The sequence below is a fragment of the Catharus ustulatus genome, chromosome 2 (genome assembly GCF_009819885.2).
Source record: "Catharus ustulatus isolate bCatUst1 chromosome 2, bCatUst1.pri.v2, whole genome shotgun sequence".
Taxonomy (NCBI): domain Eukaryota; kingdom Metazoa; phylum Chordata; class Aves; order Passeriformes; family Turdidae; genus Catharus; species Catharus ustulatus.
This window is the reverse complement of record NC_046222.1, coordinates 118,362,744-118,383,786: the sequence shown is the minus strand read 5'-3', so window position 1 is coordinate 118,383,786 and position 21,043 is coordinate 118,362,744. Positions and strand designations below refer to the sequence as shown.

At 37.9% G+C, this 21,043-nt stretch overlaps 1 protein-coding gene across 11 annotated transcripts in view; it reads right to left on the bottom strand.

Moving 5' to 3' along the window:
* Positions 1 to 1,829: 1,829 nt before the first annotated feature.
* The window catches only part of KDM6A (lysine demethylase 6A), a 153,284-nt gene continuing 134,070 nt past the window's right edge, over positions 1,830 to 21,043 (bottom strand). For 4 of the 11 annotated variants that reach the window (XM_033051033.2, XM_033051036.2, XM_033051035.2 and 1 more), the window contains 9 exons: positions 18,884 to 18,948; positions 18,718 to 18,792; positions 17,246 to 17,394; positions 16,152 to 16,266; positions 14,537 to 14,724; positions 13,211 to 13,352; positions 7,782 to 7,908; positions 6,696 to 6,866; positions 1,830 to 6,434 (listed from right to left, as the gene is read on the bottom strand). In XM_033051033.2, coding sequence (XP_032906924.1) covers positions 6,378 to 6,434; positions 6,696 to 6,866; positions 7,782 to 7,908; positions 13,211 to 13,352; positions 14,537 to 14,724; positions 16,152 to 16,266; positions 17,246 to 17,394; positions 18,718 to 18,792; positions 18,884 to 18,948 — 1,089 coding nt within the window. In that variant the 3' untranslated portion in view covers positions 1,830 to 6,377. The other 7 variants (XM_033051034.2, XM_033051039.2, XM_033051038.2 and 4 more) reach the window with 2 other exon arrangements.

Below are 21,043 nucleotides of genomic sequence, written 5' to 3'. Positions count from 1 at the left end.
TTCATTTTGTGCTTGAACTTGTCTGGGCATCACCTGCACCCCTCCTTCCTCCACTCTCAGCACCAGCACAAAGGGAACAGGCAGCTCTGGCTGGCTCTGACCTGTCCCCAAGGTAAATCCTCACATTCATCAGCCTTGTCTCCTTGCACTGGCAGCTGACTCCTCTGCCTGCTCCCACACTGGCTAAAGCAACCATGGAGTATCACAGAATCATACTTGTTAAGAGTTTAGAATAGACTTTAGAGCTGATCTAGTTCCAACACCCAGCCATGGGCAGGGATTCCTCCCACTATCCCAGGTTCCTCAAGACCTTTATCCAACCCGGCCTTGAACACTGCCAGGGATGGGGCATTGACAGCTTCTCCGGGCAACCTCTGCCAGGGCCTCACCACCCTCACAAAGAATTTCCCCCCTTCCTGTCACTACAGTTTCTGGCAAAAAAGTTCCTCTGCAACTTCTCTGTAGCCCCCTCAGACTCTGGAAGGTTCTCTGAGCTCTCCAAACAACCTTCTTTTTCCAGGATGAACAGCCACAGCTTTCCCAGCCTGTCTTCACAGGGCATGTGCTCCAGTCCTCCTTGCCAAGGTCATGGCCCTTCTCTGAACCTGCTCCAACAGCTCCATGTCCTTCTGGTCAACTCCTTCTCACTTGAAGCTTTCCTACCACACTCACCTGCTGGCCCCATCATGGCTCTCTGCTCTGGGTCCAGGCAAAATGGTTCTGACCTAGGGAAGCTCAGGCTTGAACACCCTCCTGACCCTTGCACTAAGTACCACGTTTGAACTCCTTCCCAGGATCAGGGCAGCCACCAAGGATGAGTACACTCTTCCCTATGGTCTTAGTTGAATCCTTGCATCTTCCTTCACCTAACCAATAAATTTATTTGTGACCAGGAAATCACCAGCTCTGGAGTCCCTAAGCCTTGCCCACCTTTGACCCAAGAACTGGCTCAACCTAGCCAAATTGCACTAATTTATGCAAAGCATCATCATTTTAATGCTACTATGAAGTTCTTCCACACAGAAAGGCACAGATTCAGGGTACTTTCTCTTTAGGATCAACAAGTTCTCTGCCACACAAATTCAGGAAGCTTTGGGATTTCCTGTCAGTAGGTATTTTTCACTTTCTAGTGACTTTCATCTAAATACTCTGTATATAGACACCAACATCACTACTCCAGAACTGTAACCAGTGGTAGGAGCTCCAAAACAGCAAAGTTAAACTGCTCCCAAGTTATGTATCCAGAGGAAAGCTTTAAAATCAAATACTCTGTTGAATATATTTATGGAAGGACTTAAGCTCAGGAACACATGACTTTATTCTCCCCATTTAAGGATCCCTTTTTGTTAAGCTCCTCAAGGACAGTTCTCAGATCCACAGCTCAGTAGCAAATGTTGCTCAGTCTTTCCAATTCCTTCTTATCTGGAATTCAACTTTATACTATTTTTTTTTGAACACCTATTTTTACCTTTGGTTTTATCCATCCCCTAACAGTATCATTTTTCTATCAGCCCATAACTTTTTGAAAATTCTTGCAACAAATGCCACGTCTTTGGCCATTTTCATCCTTCCACATTTTCATCTTTAATCTGCCTGCTAACACAACTGGTAGCAGATCAGAATCACTTGCAGTGAGGCTCAGCTGTGGAGCTCAAGGCCCCAAGACCAAGATTCCTTGGAAAGTTCAGCTCCAGACTCCAGCCTCCCCCCACCCTGCCCAACTCCTAAAGCTTGGAAAGCCCCAGAGATTACAAATGCTTCACTTGGCATCATGTGCTTCACACCTGAAGAAGCAGAAGTGCTTCTTAAGAAGTACAACTGACGAAATATTAACTTGTGCTTTTTTAATAAAGTGAAACAAAAGCATTCTAAATCATAGCAGCTTATAGAACCAAACTGTCCATCGCTTGGGAGCAGAGTGTGATTAAGAAGTATGGAAACTGCAAAATATTAAAGCCCTGCAGCAATTCCAATTCATGACAACCCTTCCCACAGCTGACAAATGCTGTCTGATGCTCTACTGATTTGGTCTACTTGGCAAAATATGAATATTCTTCCTTGGTAATGCCATATCCTCTTTTCCAAAGTGGAGGAAAGGTACAAAGCCCTTCTGATTAGCACACAGTAGCTCTTTCCCTAATTAGCAATGTTCTTTTACAGCACTGAGAAATGAGGACCTTTTGTTTACCATTAGTTGAGGTAAGTGTATCTTGCTTTTATTTGGGTTTAAGACTACTTTAAAGGAGTAGCTTTTCAGCTGCAGCATGGTTTGTCAAGATTACAATATTTATGACTGCATAAAATACATAAGTAAAAAAAAAAATTATGATTTGTAGAGTTTGTTATCAAGAGCTGAGACTTAAACCTTTACAGAACTGCAAATACTGGCTTCCTAACTGCTAGTTGATAATTTTGCTGGCAAGAGCATTTCATTACGCTTTTCTTTCATCTCTACACCCTTTTGTCCATCTAGTAAGAACTAGCAAGAAAGTCAGCTCAAACCGTGGTTAAACTGTTGTAACAGCATTAGATAACTGTGCTGATTCTTCATTCAAACACCCTTCATTTGAAGCTACAACATAAGAGGCGATTCTTTTTGTTCAAAAGGAACTACCTGCATGCTCTGTGCCTGTAACACTTCACACTGATTACAAAAAATTTAACAATGCAATCACTAACATACCCCACTAATGAGAAATTATGAGAAACTGTTCGATGCAGAACCTTCCACATCGGTCAACTCTGATCGATAAGAAAGCTATCAATTTTGAAATTTAGATTTAATGCATTTTCAATAAGCTAATGAGAAAGGAGCAACTTAAAATAAATACCATCATTAAAACTGCAAACTGTTACAATGATATATTATAAACTTGTCCTAAATAAACCTAGTGCTTCAAAAATTTACCAGTGAATTCGTATTACAAAATATGTGAAAATACAATAGAATACCACAAAACAACGTCTTTTTTTGGGGTCAACAATGACGCCAAGATGATTCAGTCTTAACTTTTAAAATTGTTAATAGAACATATTGTAATAGATAAGTTGCAATTTGGTTGAAATCTAGAGAACATCCCCACCAAAACTCAATCTTCTTCATTCCTCCTCTAAAACTAGTGCCAAACTTCCTGTCAAAGTTGGTATTTTCTTGAAGAGCTTTAAAATTTAGCTGTTACTTATTTTCTACTACTACATTTTGGCAGCAACTATTTATTGGTCTGTTATTGCAAAAAGTGCAATTTAACAATAAACCAGTCTGAAGGTCATTCTATGTCTTGAGGATACATACCATATATTTCTTTAAAAATAATCATACTTTTGTAAGCAATACTTTACAGTAGACACCTCAAATCTACCATAGATGTAAAACTTAAAACGAGAAAAATTTAGTCTCTAAATCTTTATACACATATTTATATTCGAGTTTCTATATATATTATATATATACACAAGCACAAGAGTATATATAAAATATATATAATCAGATTCAAAAAAGAACAAAAACTGGGCACTGTACATAAAATCTTTTTAAAACTCAAACAATAGAAAAACTTTAAACATTAAACAATTTTAATAAAAGTTTCTGTACAATGCTAAGCAGTTTTATTTACATATAGAAAATGTAATAGGAGTAGTGTTTGAAATTACAGAACTCCTTAAAATTTCAATGGCAGGTAATCTGGAAAAAATAACAGCATTCCATTCACAAATATTTTCAAGCAATAAATATGTATTTATAAATAGTGTAAATTTACATCAAGATTAGAAACAAAAATCACAAATCTGAAGTTTATTCCTTAGTCTATGTGCAACCCATTTATCTTTGTGACTTGGCTGTTAATTGTTTTAAATTTTATTTAGGAACCAGAAGTGTAACCGTCATGGTTTCAAAACAAGACAGAAAAACATAAAAGCAGTAAAAAATTTATATCACCTAACTCTTCACATTAAAAAAAAAAAAAAAAGAAAAAAGAAAAAAAAAGTTGCCCAAAGAAAGACTTAAAATTTCTAACTACCTTACAAAGAAATGACCAGCTAAGCTAGTACTTTTTCCAAGGGAAATTCTGAAGGGGGAAAAATGGATGAAACCAACTCATCAGCCCAGAAACAGAGAAATACAAAAGAGGTGGTCTTCAAGTCAGTAGTCTGTATAATGTTGCCAGTTTTGTCAGATATATACAAAACATGGAATTATTTTTTTGAAGTACAGCTGGATGAGCTTTATTTGTTTTGAGTTCTGGAGTAGGAGGCAGTGCTCTCTCCTGTCCAGTTGGTTGACACTCCGCACTTGGAAGGTTGCATAGACACAGCTTTCAGCCAGCAGCCTTACGGGATAGCTACAAAAATCAGTGGTGCAGAACTGGGTCACTTCCTGAATATCAGAAAAGTTTTCATTTAATGTCCATGAAAAAATGTCAAGATGAGGAGGATGGCAATGGAGGAGCCTGAAAGAGAAAACATTAAATTACCTTTTCTACAAGGGTGCAAAATGCTGTGTTTAACTAAGACCTGCACAAACCGCAACCATGAGAGTTTAAAAATCACACACACTATTCTTTTTACACTTCAGGACTCTTTTGAGAGAATAGTGGCATTTTTTTCCACCTTACTCAAATACAACATGTATTTTATGAACACTCCGCATCAGGATTTTGCCTGTACTGCAGACTGGAGTATGCTGTGGGGATGTCTGTGTTAATTTGATGTGAGCAGCCACAAGTCCCACTGTGGCAGCAAAGAGTTCCATGTGACCTCAATATAGATGGATCTAATTTATACACTCTAAAACAGGGATTCTCAACCTGTTTACCAATGGGGAGATGGTTCATTTGTGGCTCTCCAAAGCCTTTGTGGGTTTCATTTTCCCTCCTCCCCTCTACCTGAGCAGTAACATACCCCCCTGAGGTTAAGGTATCTGTGGAAAGGGTCTCAGATTCTCTGACATGGGGACAAAGTGCCTCAAGAGTGAAGTGAGGTGCCTTGTTCCTGCCTGCTGTCAGGAGACGAGGTCCAGAGGACACCTAACTGCTTCCCAGTACTGCACTCTGTGGCATTCCATCAAAGCACTGTGTCTTTGATGGCATTTCCTCCTCTCTCCCTGCTCATCTGTGGAACCCCTTCAAAAAGTTGCTCACAGTCTTTAAAGACACTTTAGATCATACCAGAATACCCAGCTATGGAACTCTAACACTGGCTCATCCCTGTGTTTGCTCCTGGTACTTTATCCCAGTCTCTCTTTGGCCCATTGCAACTTTGCCAGTTGAGATTATCTTCATCCTGTGATTTACAACAAACCTTAACTGTCCTCCTATATCTGACAGATGTCACTTCTGGGCTATGACTCTTCCCAATTGAGTGTGTATCCCCTTTAAAAAAAATGAATGGCACACCAGCTTCATACAAGAAAATTATCAATGCCCTTCAGAGCCCCAACCTTAAGTTTTGGTGGGGAAGGAGCTACTCACAGGTTGAGAACCCTTGTTCTAGGGACAGTATCATCACTGTTATCTATATCATGTATAAGCACAGACAACAAAATACCCCTCCCTCCCTCTCATCTCCATACAGAAACAATCTTCCCCATTTCCACTCAACTGGATGAAGTATCTGAGAACAGGTATTTATTTATGTTTTTCTGTAACAGATCATCACTTAGAAATTGCAGCATTTCACAGACTATAATGACAGTGACCTCCTAGAAGCGTGAACTGAAGTTCAACCAACCCAGGCTCTGTGGGACTAATGAAGAGAATTAAATTCAGAGGACATGGTCCCACACTCACACCAGCCTCTAATGACAAACCTTGAGGCCTTAACTCAGAAGGTCACAGCTTGGCATGCTACCAACACATGAAATAACTAAACACACATTTTCTGCAGCACCTGGAAATGAATCAAAAGGCACAGCCCTTACTGGGCTGTCATATCAAATCCAACATGAAATTCCCATAACACTTAGTCCAATGTTTGTCTCCTTCGACAGAAAGCCAAGGCTTATAAATACATCCAGCATCGCTTTCATCGTGGTTACAAAAAAAGCCATCTTTGCCTGGAACAATGAAACCTGGGTGAAATGTTAGGACAGTTGTGCTGACACAGTTCAAAGCAGGAGGCTGCCATATATAGCACAGAGCTATAATGGCAAAGAGGCTTTTTGCTTTAAATTGAAATGCAAAGGAGGCCCCAAGCCAAGAGACAGAACTGTTTGAGAGCATCCACTTGCTAAGCAGAAGGACAGTGCTGATTTGGGAGGGGATGGGTGGGGAAGGGGAAGAAGGGTCTGAGTGCATAGGATGCTCTGCTGCTATACTGACTTCATACCACAACCAATGTATTAGAGATGCTCTTGAACCTGGTGCTAGTTTCTCCAAGCTTCACTGTCCTGATTCTTCCCATCTCCATCTGATCCAGTTATGGTCTTCAGGTGATCTCTATTGGATTTTTAAAGCCACAACTTTATGAATTGTAACATCATACTTTTCCTGAAAACTCAGTGGTTATGTTCTGCAGTAAGTTACTGTAGTATTTCACAAAATTCTGACTCTTCAGGTTTTGTTCTGCAAACATCACACACAACCCAAACCTCCATTTGAATCAGAAAGTCCACGGTACTCGTACAACGGAGCACCAAGACAGTCTACAACTGCTTTACAAATAATGTATTTATGCACCCACTTATTAATTTGACTTACTAATGTAAATTGATCATAGACTTGCATCAAGTCCTCCATTTTGTACTGTTCTAGCACCACAAAGTTTTCCAGGTTCGTGCTTATCTTTCGTGCACAGTCTTGGCAATGTACAACGTAGGTCTTTCGAGAATTGCTCTCACTAGTGACAAAAAGCAGATCAAAGACTTCCACCTATGAGACAGGAAACAGAAGGCCAAGCGTTACAATTTCATTTTTTCAAAAGTTAAAACTATGAAAACTACATTTTCTTCAAGATTTACAACCTTACCCTGTGCATGCAAAGAGAAAAATTAGATTTGTTCAGGGAAAATCTCTTCTCCTTAGGCTTGGGCAGAGAAGTGAAGCAGTGTAGAAACACTAATATTACACTAAGGATGTCTGCAGGAACAGTGCCATGGGAAAGCTTTGGGTCAATATTGACAAAGCAGGATTCATTGGCTGAATAGGGGTTACTCAGTAAGGTGGGGATTTCAAACAATTATACCTATTTTTCCTTTTTACTGTCTGCTAAAGAAGTTTGTTATTTATTTATTTTCTTATTACTGAGCCACATGCTCATCCTGCCCAAGAGGCTCTGCCAGAGGATAACTAGAAACTGATTTTTGGGTGACAGGAAAATGTTATTTTCTTATCCAATACTTAAAGCAACTATTAACAGTAAGTAGAATGAAAAAATTCAGCAAAAGTATGTCCTGCAGAAAAAAAGGACTTAAGTTCTCTCCTTTCTGGGTGTGTTGTTGACTTCTGAAATGAAGACAGATATACCTTTAAAATGAAGCTCAGCAGATCAAATTTTATGCAGGAAGGGATAACAACATTTTATAAAACCTTGAGAATTGAAAAGTGACCTAGTGAAAAACAATGTTGTGGAAGTACTGTGGGAAAGCCTTCACCAAAACACAGCCCATGTCTAAAAAAACATCTGGATGAGCTCCTGAAGGCAGCACTGCATCACACAGGTGTGCTTACAGCACAGAGCAGACAGTGCAGCTTAAGAGCAGAATTTAAACATCATCAACAACAAAAGACAGGGCAAAATTTAAATGAGTATTACAAGAGTAGATGACCCAACACATTTTTACTGACCTCACAAATGCTACAGTAATGAGCTGGCTCGTCCTTTGCTCGTCCATGCCAGACAATCTCCTTTCCTGCAGCAATCAGAGCTTCCCTCAGTGTCTGACACTGTTTGAGAGTTCTTAACAGGCAGTACCTGCAACCAGAAGCAGTTGTGTGTTCAGTTCAACATTCAACTGTATAGCAAAACTCAAGAAGGCTTCAGTTTCTTCCAAGACCTTGTACTTGGAGCCTGCTCTTCCTCTGGGATTTCAGGAGCAGCTGCCTAGGAAGAATCACTGGACTCATGGCTTAGGGAAAAATCAGACTTTGTGCTTATGGCTTTTTCAGGACTTCCCCTTGCCCTGCAAACAGGTTGTACCTTTCATTTCTGACTGAAACACATGAATGCTCTTTTAAGCACAATAGAACAATGTGTTTTTAAAGCAACTCATGTATTTTATTTTGAACCATAAATTTGTCAGCAAAAACAGCTTGAACTGCCAAGTTCAGCATAGGTGTTTACATTTTGTGTGACTATAGCCTGATCCAAAGGATTCTTTTAACATCCTAAAACTCGTGTTGCCTTCTCAGCACTACTGAACTTTATTATCCCAAGTTTTCTGAAACCCCAAGTTCTGCCAGGAATCACTTTACACACAGTTGAAACAGAATCTATAAACATGTATTCTCTCCCATGCAAAAGGAAAAAGAATAAGAGGTTGGTATTACCAAAAAAAAATCAACACAAAAAATAATTCTAGCACTTATTTTATGAATGAAGAGAAGAACTGTTCAAATGTCAAATTAAAACCTACAATTCCCTGTCATACCCACTTGCAAAGGCAAAAAAACCTAAATAATTTTATGTCACAATTTTATACAGTTCTCTTCCACACAATAAAATAAAAACTTGTTTTTCTAGCATTTTATGAGCTACGTATGTTCTTCAAAAAAAAAGCTGGCAAAATAGGTCACCAAATTTCTAAATTACAATGTTATTTACAGTAATTTTAGATCTCAGCTACCCTATTTATTTGAGCTGCAGCCTTTGCAGCCTTCAATTTTCTCCTCCACAGGGTAGTTATGTTACATGCTCATTAGATGCAGAAGGAAGACTGAAAAAAATTAAGGGCAAAAACAAACATTGGACAGAAAACAAAGTACTCCAGAGTTCTATCAAGTGTTTTCAACTTGATCCTTCTCCCATTTTAAAGCCTGAAACATGTAATACACACATTCTCTATTTTAAAAGATCCACCACATTTCTTTCATGTGTTTCCAAGTAGTTGATAGTATCTCAGGATTCTGAAATACTCTGCTCTTGTTTTACACTCATACCCTTCATCTTGACTGAAACCAGTGGCTTCACTATGGCTTCACTAACACCCTCACTGTAAGGATAGCACAAAACTGAAAGTGTGTTTTTCTCTGTTCAACATCTTTATTAACATGTACCCAATTTCAAGGAAATTATACAGCTCATTAAGCTGTAACTCCTTCAACACTTTTGAAGTCTGATGTGAATGTGAGTTATGAAGTTAAGGCCAACCATAGGTGATAGATTAAATATTAATTCATTTGAGTGTTGGGTTATTGTGCTCCTGACAAGCTCAGTACTTTTGGAAAAGCATTCATTTATGCACTACTGCCTGATTACTTCAAATAAACTTAAAATCTACCATTCTTCTCTTCTGCAATTACCTGGAAAAGTCTCTGGGCACCCCAAAGAGCAACTGCAAGCACACCTGCACACCTGCCACCATTGTTCTTCACTCCTGACTTCCAAAGACTTTTCAAAGTGTTATTTTCAAAGCTTCTTTTATTGTTACAGTTGTGAAAAAAGAATTGCCCACAATGTAACCAACTTACAACACTGCCACAGTGTTTGCCAAATTCACAAACAAAGCAGAAAACAAAAGCTCCAAGGTGAACTCCCTCTCCTTGGAGAAAATTCAGGTCCCAGAAATGGCACTTGAAAATGTAAATGTCAACTATTTCATGTGTTTAAATATGTCACTGTGAATATGCACCACAATTTCCTGAAGTTTGGGAAGCCTTAAAAAAGCCAAAAAGGTTCCCAGCAAAGTGACAGTGTGCAAGTTCAATGGGGTCAGCTTTTAGTATTGCAGGTCTGTTTTTGTTCTGATACAGTGAGAATTCAACTGGAAGAAAATTGAGACAAACCCCCTCTCAAATTCTTTGCAGGTATGGCATAAAGATATGAGTAAATTATATCCAGTCAAATTCAAATATTCAACAGAAGAGAATTAAAAATAGACATAATCCTGAATTATTCTAAAAGGGCAGTGATAAACCCATCTGAATACTTAAATATTCAGTAAAACTTCTCAAAAGTGTGGAGCCCATCCCAATGGCAATGCAGAACCGACCTCTTTGTACCTTCCAGTAATACATCTTCCCTGATACTGAAAAGTATTTTACCTAACTTCATGATTTTGTGCAAAATAATTTCTCCTGTGTCATGTTCTTTTACATTTCTGAAACTATTTCTGTAATAGAACTTAGTATTTCAGTTACTTTGGAATTAATTTTTTAAGGCTTTATTACTATGTTCGCTCTACCTCTAAAATTCTTCTCTTCCTCAGATTTGTAAAAGTCCTTCTGGCTTCCATTTAAGAGATTTGCAGTTAATTTTTCTTTTCATGAGGGCTGTCCACCCTCAGCCAAATTTTAAATCATTTTTTCTGCTGTGCTCCTGCTCATGCTTCTACTGTTAAAATCAAATCTTTTAAAATACATCTCATGAGAAAGTTTCAGGTTTTGCTCTTTGACTTCTATCTTGCAAGACAGCACTGAACTGCACATTAACTGAAAATATAACAAGGCATCAGATTTCTTCCAAAAGCAAAGTTTCCTTCTATTAGTTTTTCCCCTTCTGCTACTCCATTTTTTTATCACTAATGTGGTTCTCAATATTTATATCTATGCTCAAATTTTAGTTTTTTGCCTCTGCAGTGGTTACTTTCACACAAACCAAGACATATTTGTGTTTCTCTTTCAAATTGAATTAGAAGCTACTTTTTATCATTTTCCAAGAGCTAATCTTTTGGTGATACCTAAAGAGTCCCAGAGACAGAAGTAAAAACTACCTAAACACTTCACATATCTCTGACATGCAATTTTAGAGAGACCTGTGATCAGCAAAAAGATGGCAGCTTTGTCACTTATTTTTATTTCCTGATGACAATGAAGCCAGCTATCCAAGATGAAATTCAACCAGCTCTATCAAAAATGATGATTTTTCCCAGCATTTTTATACACATTTATATGCTCACATACACGTAACACACAAATATCTCTATTTTGTACACAGAAAATCCAGGTACCATGGACAATAGCTGCTTGCCAGATGGTTTTTCCTGCAGACAAGGAGTCCACAGGAAAATGATGCAACTGTTTCCCTATCTTAAAGAAATTCATGAAAGTTTCTGCATTTCCAGTGTGTTTACAAAGCCAAGGTCAGACACCAGGTTGTGCTGATACTGATTTCTAGGAACTGCTATTCCATAACTACAGGAGTGACAACAACAAAAAGTTCTCAGGCTGCTGCTACTGGACATTACAAACCAGAGCTGATCATTCCCCTCTTCTTCCCTCTGCACCCACAGGAGGAACTTGAGTTTTGGCTGACAACTAACCTGGATGGGGGAGGTTTCATCTGAGTGAACTGGAAATGTTTTCAGTAGATTGGAAAAAGCAAATGCATGCACACCCAAAATTTCTATCTGCTCCTCAGCATCTCTGTTTATTTGTAATATACACCTAAAATTTGAGTCTCTTGCTAGAAAAGCTGGGCTGCTGTCAGCCATCAATACAACAGCAAATTACTATTTTGGCCTCTGTTTCTCCATAACATTTTAAGTGATTCTCTTGGAGAAGGATGCTGTGGGCTCAGTCCCACTCTTCTCCTTTTAAACCCCAAACCATGGCAAACGCAAAACACAAAACTGGATAAAATACCAACATCATATTTTTTCAAGCACATTCCAGAACTGCTTTGAGCTTTACAATAGATGTCTGCTGGGCTTTATTTTATATAAATAAAGATTAAAGTGAAGCTTGTGGATTTGGTATTTTTAAATGGACTTTTTGGCTTTCTCCCTCCCACACTCTCCTGCATTTTCCCCTGTTTCTCATTTCTAACTATTCAATTTCTCTTCTCCTCTTTATGACAGTTGGCATTAGGAATATGAGCACAAATTGTTTAATTAAAGGGGCAGGACTGCCAGGCCTTCAGCAAATATTTTATTTACCCTAAGTATCAGTTCCTGGATTTTAGGAAATCATTCACACACAACTGCTACCCTATAATCAAGCTGTAGAGTGACTACAAACCTCCCTGTTGTCAACTTCCAACATTCTCAATTCTTACAAATTTAACATTTCCCCAATGCCACCATTCTGTAACAGATGTTCAAGCCTAAATTAAATTCCTACTGCAAAAAGGTGTCACACTCAGACGTCACCAATCAACCCCATTGGGGGAAAAAAAATCCCCACTCTTTTTCTGTGCCCTTTTTTTCACAAGTTAACTCACCCATTTTTTTAAAGCCCACTTCAAGGCAAATAATAAAAGGATTCCATGCTTGTTGAACCAGTATGCTGGTAAGACTAAGAAGGGCTCAGAAGTGCTTTGGTAGACTCAGGAAAGCAGAGTGTGCTGCTACCAGAGAATTCTCATGATGACTAATGCACTTTGGAATTCATTCCCCCACTTTAAGACAAACCTATGTTATATGCAATGCTGAAATGTTCATTCATTCCTCAACCTCAGTATGGTGCTGCAATATGATTTACATCTCTTGAAGTTGCACCCTTTAAAGAAAATCACTACAGATGCTTGAAGTCTGGAATATTCCTGCACTTTGGAATATCCATATAAGAAATGTCACTAAACTCAATTACCATTTTACACATCAATCAATTCATTGTTCAGGAGAGCAAAGGGAAGGAGGCTCTCAAGTTCCTACTTGCCTTTATTTAAAAGATTTATACTGGATCTCCAAATGACAGCATGAGAACATGAGCTACAGGTTCTAGAAATGTACAGTTTAACTTTGCTGCAAAAATGATTATATATTCCAATTCTAAAATTTGGGTTGATGACCTAATTTTCCTATTTCTGATGAAACATACTCTGAACAGCTGCTGTAATCAAAACCAACTTTCAGAAAATTGCTGAATTAAGTCTATGGCACATTTAACTAGAAAACATTACTTAGATAATTCTAAAGCTATGCCACAATAACATCCCATAAAACATAACAAAATTAGGGATACCTATAAATATTGTGCTTGAAAAACAGAAGCTAAAGCAATCTTGGTTTGGTTCCCAGGAAGAGAAAAGTCATGCAAAGAACTATTTATAAACCAACCACTGGTTTATGTGTGAAGAGGAAAAGGGCACAGTAAATCTTCAAATAAACAAAACTTACTTTATCATTTCGAAAAGCTTTGGATCTGAGACTTTGATATTCCGAGCCATATTCCACGAGAGGTGAACCATGGGCACTATGGACTTCACGCTCTGCAGCTTATTCCACTCGTACCGTTCCACTGCCAACTTGTACTGACAGGCTGCACAAACACACAGTCACAGAAGCCATCAGTCAGCTTCAGGAACAATTATCAACCCAGACCACTCTGTTTATGATAGTGATTTATATCTTTTACAGTTAAACTTCATTCACAATGAGTCATTCATTCCAACTACATTTCTATTCTTTAAAATGTCTTTTAAGAAGTGTATTTATGATGCTGAAAGAACACACAATACCACAGCAACAACAAATACCTGTGAAGACAAGTTACTGACAAGTGTTGTATTTCTTTGCAGTATTTAAAAAAATGATTAATTAGTAAATTTTCAAGTATTCCAGATTAAAAAAAATCCAGGTTTGAAATGTCTGCATCTCAGTCTATTCACAATTTATCATGATTCTACACTGCTATGGTATATAATCTCTTCTTGAGAGAAGAAGTGAGTCAGACATTTTCATTAAGCAGCCTACTCACTCCACCCTTCTTTTAAAAATGTTTTACAAAATTTACTGTGACTGAACATGAGAGGTCTATCAGTCAATCACACAATCCTAGAGATACACTCTTTATTGCACCATATAAAGACACATTTCAAACTACTTCAGAAAACAGAAGTTTTTTTGGAAGTACATTCTCTTCAAACATTTGACAGACTCTTGTTGCAGAAAACTGTGGAATTTCCTTCCACACTCACAGACAAAAATCCTTCCAAGATTGAACAAATGAACCTCCCATGGTTCAAAACTGAAGAATTCTTGTTTAGTAGGTCTGAGAAACCTAATGTTCCTTTATGAACTAAACTTTACAACTGTTTGCATTTCCTGCTGCTCTCACCAAAGAGCTATTAGGTACCTACTGTCCCACCAATATTAGAGGACTACTTCTTAAATTCATATGAAATCCAGAGTACAGTTTGCTGGGTAGAACAAATTTGGGAGAAAAAGTTAAGAAATAGCCTAAGAAGACAGTACATGAATTCACACATTTTACTTCTACAAGCCCATTCAAAGCATGAGTGCCAAGACTGCATTCTTGCTGCTTTCTCTTCCTCTTACAATGAAATTATTTAAAGCTTCAATGCATCATATTTTAAAAAATACAGCACATTGGGTTTTATTCATCTAGTGAAGCATAGTAAATTAGTAAGAACTGGCAGGTTCTGTGCCATGTGCAGCACAGCATTACCCAGACACAGCTCAGCACAGGTACTGCTCACATACCTGTGAGAGGGCCAACGTTCCATGCGATGTTGTTGCACCAGCCAATAGCCTGAACCCAGTGAACAGTGCCAGCATTTATCCACACCAAATCCCCTGGTCTTTGAATGAATCTATAAACTGGGACATTGGCTTCATACAAATCTTCCAAGTTTGGCCACCAAGATCCCATTAGGAAATTCATATTGTTCCTGAAACAAGAAGAAAGATAAAGTGCTTTCAGCATTTACCAATAGACATGTTAGTGGCAAATACTTCAACGCAATCTGTAAAAAATGACCATCACCATAAACTTTTCATGCAGCTGATGAGTGAGCCACAAGGAGTAGCCAAAAGAAGTGTCATGTATAAAATTCCTGATCATAATTCCTCATTTCAAATCCTGCAGTACATTTGAACACCTATCCATCCAAAGTTAGTTTATAACTTCTAGTTAAGGTCTATTTTCCAGTATTTTAATGATGCTGAGACAGACCAACCCTTGGTCAGATCTAGTGTGGCACCAGTGCCCAATGCTGCTTTTCAAGGATGTTTTCTGTTCTGAACATGGACTCACACTGTCTGTGTGTGCATGTGCAGCTTGCCCACACAACAAGCAACCTCTTGGCAACATTTTAGTTGTGATCCATGGGTCAGTGCTCTCAGCCAAGAAATGCTGGCCCTCCTGAGCAGCATGGAAAAGCACCTCCATATGGATTTCCTAACTAGGAAATCTTCCCCATGGTTATGCAAAACCCACACTCCTCTCCCATCCTTATCCCAGTATTATACTGCTTTTATACTGCACCATGAGAGATTATTTGCAATGCACAGTTTTCAAAGACAATCAAGTGTCCCTGTAGCAGCACTGCAGACATTCTGTGAGGTTATCAAGCTATCAGTTTCTCTGTCAGCCTCAGAAGGACAGTGATATGCAAGTAACAAGGCCTGTTGTGCCAGAGACATCACTATTCCATCAGTGGAAATTACATTTTTGAGATGGCTTATCTATGTAAGGGTGGATGAAATAAGAACAGCTGTCAGTAGACAGGCAGAAAATACAGAGACACTGAGATGAATTTGCAGAGCTCTGGGAAAGTTCTGAAGTCAAGAGCTTAATCCAATTTCAACTGGGTAAAAAAAACTTCTCCCATACAATCAACCACTAAAACCATTAAAACCACTCTACAAAAGGCACAGCAGAGAAATCCTGATCTCAGAGTTGGTTGAGTAGTTCCCCAATGCTCAGGGTACCTCCATTTTTCCAGGGAGTTACAAATATTTAAGTCTAAGCAAAGCCTGTCATGACACCTCCTGGGGTCTGACCAAATTAAGCCTTCACTCTAAATGCAACAAGAAAATATGTCAAAATACCAGTGACTCTGTATTTACTTCTGACAAGAGAATTCTGCTTTTTTGTCACAGGCAACCCAAGCTTCTGCATATTGTACAAATGTGGTGTTTTGTATGAACTCTAGATTTTGCATTTTGACCTTCTTTTAAAAGACTTATTTGACTACATGGAAAAATCCATAAAATAATGTCCCCTTAGAACAGTCTCAGAAATTTCCCCCCTAAAGTCTGAGAAAGGCACAAAAAATTTGATAAAAGTAAGAGAAAAATAGCATGTCCAGCTTACTTTTCACAGAAGTCATTCATGACACCCCAATAGCTTTCAGGGACAACAAACCATTCACAGTCACCTGGACCAATATTTATATTTACTGAGCAGAAGTTATTATTTTCTTGATGACCTGAAATTTAAGAGAAAAGTAAACAGACTTTATGTAAGGCCTTTATATCAAAACAATGCCGTGAAATGCAAACATAATTACAGAAAAAACTTACACCACAGTTTAAATATTGTTATGTATTTTATATGACACTTGCATGCACTACACTATTTAGGTGCTTCACACAGTTAAGCTACCAGTGACATGAGAATTCTGCTTTTGTTAGTTTGTGGAAAAGAAAATTGGAACTGCCAATTTTGGACATATGACTAATATTTCAGCAGTTCCTCCCTCCTGCAGAAAAAAATGCTTCAAAAGCTCGGATTTTGTGTTTCATGCTATCTCTTGACAGTTCTGGTCAGGTGCAAAACTTTGTGACTTCAGGCACTGAACAGAGAAGTACAAAAATCTTTCTGAAAGAGATGTCAAAATTCACGTAGAAATGCCCAGTATTTTATCTTCTTTAGACAGCTGGAAAACTGAGCCATAATCCCTAAAGGAATTTTCTGAAGATGTACTTCAGAAAAAAACAAACCCTGAAATTTAGTGCAGGTTCCTCCAGTCCCAGTCCAGGGCCCCAACACAGCACAATTCATCATGGAGGATTGAGTCCTATTCTCAGACAGTAATAATCAAAAAAGTGGAAGTCTCTGATTTCTAGCATTGCACCAGAACCTCTTGGGAAGCCTCTAAATACTTCCAAGGTATGTAAAATACAAATACTGTCCTTGTATATAAACTCAACTTTTTTTTTTCCCCTTAAAGAATCCACTATTGCATGCAAGAGGTCAGCAGGGCAATTCCCTAGCACTGCAGAAATCCAGAAATTTCCACTCTAAGTGCTTTGAACACACAGAGTTCAGTTAAGTAAGAAATATAAAAATACTGAATATGTATATCTATCACGTTTAGACATGCTTTAAGATACAGGAAATCTGCAGTGCAGTTAAATCCAGCACCCCACAGTAGAACCTGATTTTTGCATGCAGATTATACTCACCTGGTGTCCTGCTTCCTGGAACCTTCATGTAGAGCTGCACTGTGTTCATGCCCAGGATGGTATGACCAACATGGCTTAGAAGATTTCCTGCTGATACCACACGTACAAAAGCAGGAAGTTTTGTCAGTTCATGGAGTTGCAACTTCCACCTGCAGCAAAATAGCAAATTGACAAACTGTGAATCCCTGAAACTCTTAGAAGAGTCTGGGAGACAAACATTTTCAAAAAATTGTTAGCACAGGTATCTGTGTTACTCTTTCAATTTTAAAATATTTCCAAATACAATCACAAATCTGACAGGCTAGTTGAAGAGAAACAATTTTGCAGCAAAAGTAGAAACTACAGATCAGAAGATCTGACATCTATCTGGGATTCCACAAGAACTATTTCAAGTACCAAACTCCAACTCCCTACAAGCCTCAGGTTAGCTTTGCTTAGCTTCATTTGAAATTTTTCTCCCAATGACTTGGTCAGAGTAATAGTTTATTATCAACTAGTTTGCATTTACTGATGGAATTTCCTTTACAGAAAAATGGAACCAATATCTAAAATTTTGCAGCAACCTCTAATCACATCCACAGATGCACATGTTGATCTTCCAGTGACTCTGCCACAAAAGTTGTCATCATCTAAGTGGTCCTTATTCCCCAAACACCATAAACTTTTCCTCTTTCTTAAGACTGAAGTAGACCCGAATTTTTGTACTGCAGCTGGTGGGACTGACAGCCTAGACATGCTGTTGGATCTTTGATGGAAGCATGTATTAACTAGAGATTGACCCAAATAATTATTACTGGACAATAAAAACATACTTTCAGAGTATTTATAATAATTTCTATGCTACCTTCATCTACTATACAGAAGTATATACAATTTAAATAATACTCAATTTTTTTTGAGGCTCTTGAGAGGTACTGTGGCTTACCCACAGGTAAGCACTGGTCTGGTCTTTGCTACATATTTTGAATCCTGTTACTGGATAAAGAAGCAAAAGTTATGAAAAGGTAGAAACAGGTGACAGTATGAATGAAAGGGAAAAAACCCATGAATAACAAAAATTCAGATAAACAAAAAAGAAAAAAAACCCTTCAATCTTACAGTTTGTATGCAAAAACTAACAACTTGGTGTTGTCAGAAGTAACAGAGTAGTAAGCAACAATTCAAAGCCTCACAACGAAACAAAGGGAATGGATTAGAAGGAGGACTAGAAAGAATGGTTTCTGATATTTAAACTCATTTCTGGAAAACCAAAAAGTCCTGGAAGGAGAAGCCTGAAAATATATTTTAGCATGTGGATGACTTGTAACAACAATCTGAAGACCAAAGGTAACCATTTCACTGTGGAAATGGGGTGTGTAAAATGGAATTTAACAACAGACTGACTGATGTCTGAGAATACTACACTGCATTTCCAGAAGGATTATCATCATGTAGAATCCCACTGTGAGCAGAAGGAACTGTAATCAACTTACTTCTTGTCATCTGACAGGTCAATGTTGGTCCCAAACTTGATTGTTTTAAAAGGTCCTCTTCTCCTCCTCCCAGAGCTGCAAAGGTAACAAATGTATCAGGCAAATGTGAAAAGGGAATGATGTAAAACAGCACATATAACCAACTAGAGAATTAACAGTTACTTACTTATCAGAAGATGTGGATTCGTTATCTGAGTGGTCCTTGTGGTGACTCTTCTTCTCATTTTCCTCCTATAAAATGCAATTTTGAAATGTTTTTACATAAATATATATACATACATATAAAATAACAGATAAAATATATAGGTACAAAGTGATAACACAGGTATTGATACAAGTATATTTGTTTCAAGATACTGACACAACCTTTGAAATATCTATGTCTAAGAATTTATGTCAACATTTCTTCATTGTGAAGAAAATTTTAAAAGTTAGTCAAATGCATTGAAACAAAATTCTTCATAGCTGCAGATTCCATGACACTCAGGCCAGGCCAACAGAAAATATCTATCTGTAAATATTTCTGCTGGCCTGCACTCAAGCTGGAAATGAGTATGTTGGTTTGCTCCATTATGAGGATGACCTGGAATCCAGTATTAACTTTTTCAAATAAGAACATCTACCTCCCTACAAAGTCAAGCAGCTATCCTGACAGGAAACTAGGATGACTAATATTTATAAAACCAATTTAATAAAATCCATTATATAAAATCTTTTGAATTTTTCATAGCTATATGCTATTTTAGCACTAGCAGTAGTTGAGACCATGACTAGTGGAAAAAATCCAACCAATATTAAATGATGCAATTTGATCTTTTTAGCAGACTGTGCTCAAAACCCTATTCTAAAGACCTCTATTTTGGCAAGTATATAGATATAGAAGGAAAAAGAAAGACAGAAAGGAAGAAGGAACTGTCTGGATTCTATCCAAAGATCTCTGGCTTTGAATGGGATTGTTGTTAAATCTCAAAGTGCCCTGTGTACCTGAGAAAGTCTCATTCATCCTCTGAATGAAGGACAAAGAGAAACAAAAAGGAATCTAGTGATGATGGATTTATCAAATGCTGCAAGACATGTTAGAAAAGCAAAGTAATAGCTGTTACAAGAATAAAGAAAAAAGATCACTTAGGGCAAGCCAACAGAACTGTGGCTGTAGAAAGAAGATATAAAGCTTTCATTTAAACACTGGAAAGTCACCTAAGGACAGGTCAGAGCAGTGTTAGGCAAAGGACACAGATACAGTGTCTTTCTCATTTCCAGGGGAAAAATGAAAATCATCATTCTTGGAAAAGTATATTACGTATTGCATTTTTACCACCAGTTTGCAACAGTGAGGGAAAAAAAAACCACCTCAGAATATCCTGTGGGACACATTGTGGTATAAACCCAAAGCTGAGGCTTTTGGTGGTATGTACAATTATGAACAATTTTAAACAGAGATATATAGATAAAGATAGATAGACAGATAGACAGACAGCCCCTCTAGAATGACATACAGAAATACAACTTTCTGGTGCCACTGGCTCAAGGGACAGAAACCAGAAACCTTCAGCCACCAGAAAAATTCAGTCAATATCCTACTGAAATTTATTACCAGTGCAGAGTAAGAAAAATCCCAAGTTCTAGAAGATTTCCATGTCCCCCACTTCCCATGATATTCCTTTTTCTTCATCCTGTACCAGCTTGAAGCCTTATGATTAGATTCCCTTCTGTTCTCTTCAACTAGCAATTAATTTGTTTCTAAACCTTTCCTCTAATGCACAAAATTTAAATTTAAAATTTCTCTTCCCCCTCTTACTGAAGTAATTTCTATTTCTGTGTAAAGGCAGTGAAAACTGCAATAGTCAATTCCCCACACTGACCTTTTCCCTATTTTCCAACAAACAACTGGCCAAAATTATCTTCTTGTCTTAGCTCTAACCTTAGCCCAATTTTTTTGCAACACCAGGTAACCTAAGCCTCCAAGGAGAGCCCATAGCCAGTTTCAAGAACGTGCTCATAACTTCAGTAAAAAATGTTCAAAATACCAATAAAATCACATTTCACAGAATCCCAGAGTAAGAGAATAGTTAGGGTTGGAAAGGGATGTCTAGAGATCATGGAGTCCAACCCCTCTGCCAAGGCAGGAAGGGGAAATATTATTTCTAATACTTCACTCTGTCACATAAGCCTAAAAACTTCTAAACTAAATATGAGCTGTTATGTTTGGAACCTAACAAAAGGCCAGTATTAGTGTAAACTTCTAATAAACCTGATCCAAATGAATTCAGGACAGTAGGAAGAACAAAGAAATCTGATTTCAATTTCATGCAAAATTAGAAGCAAT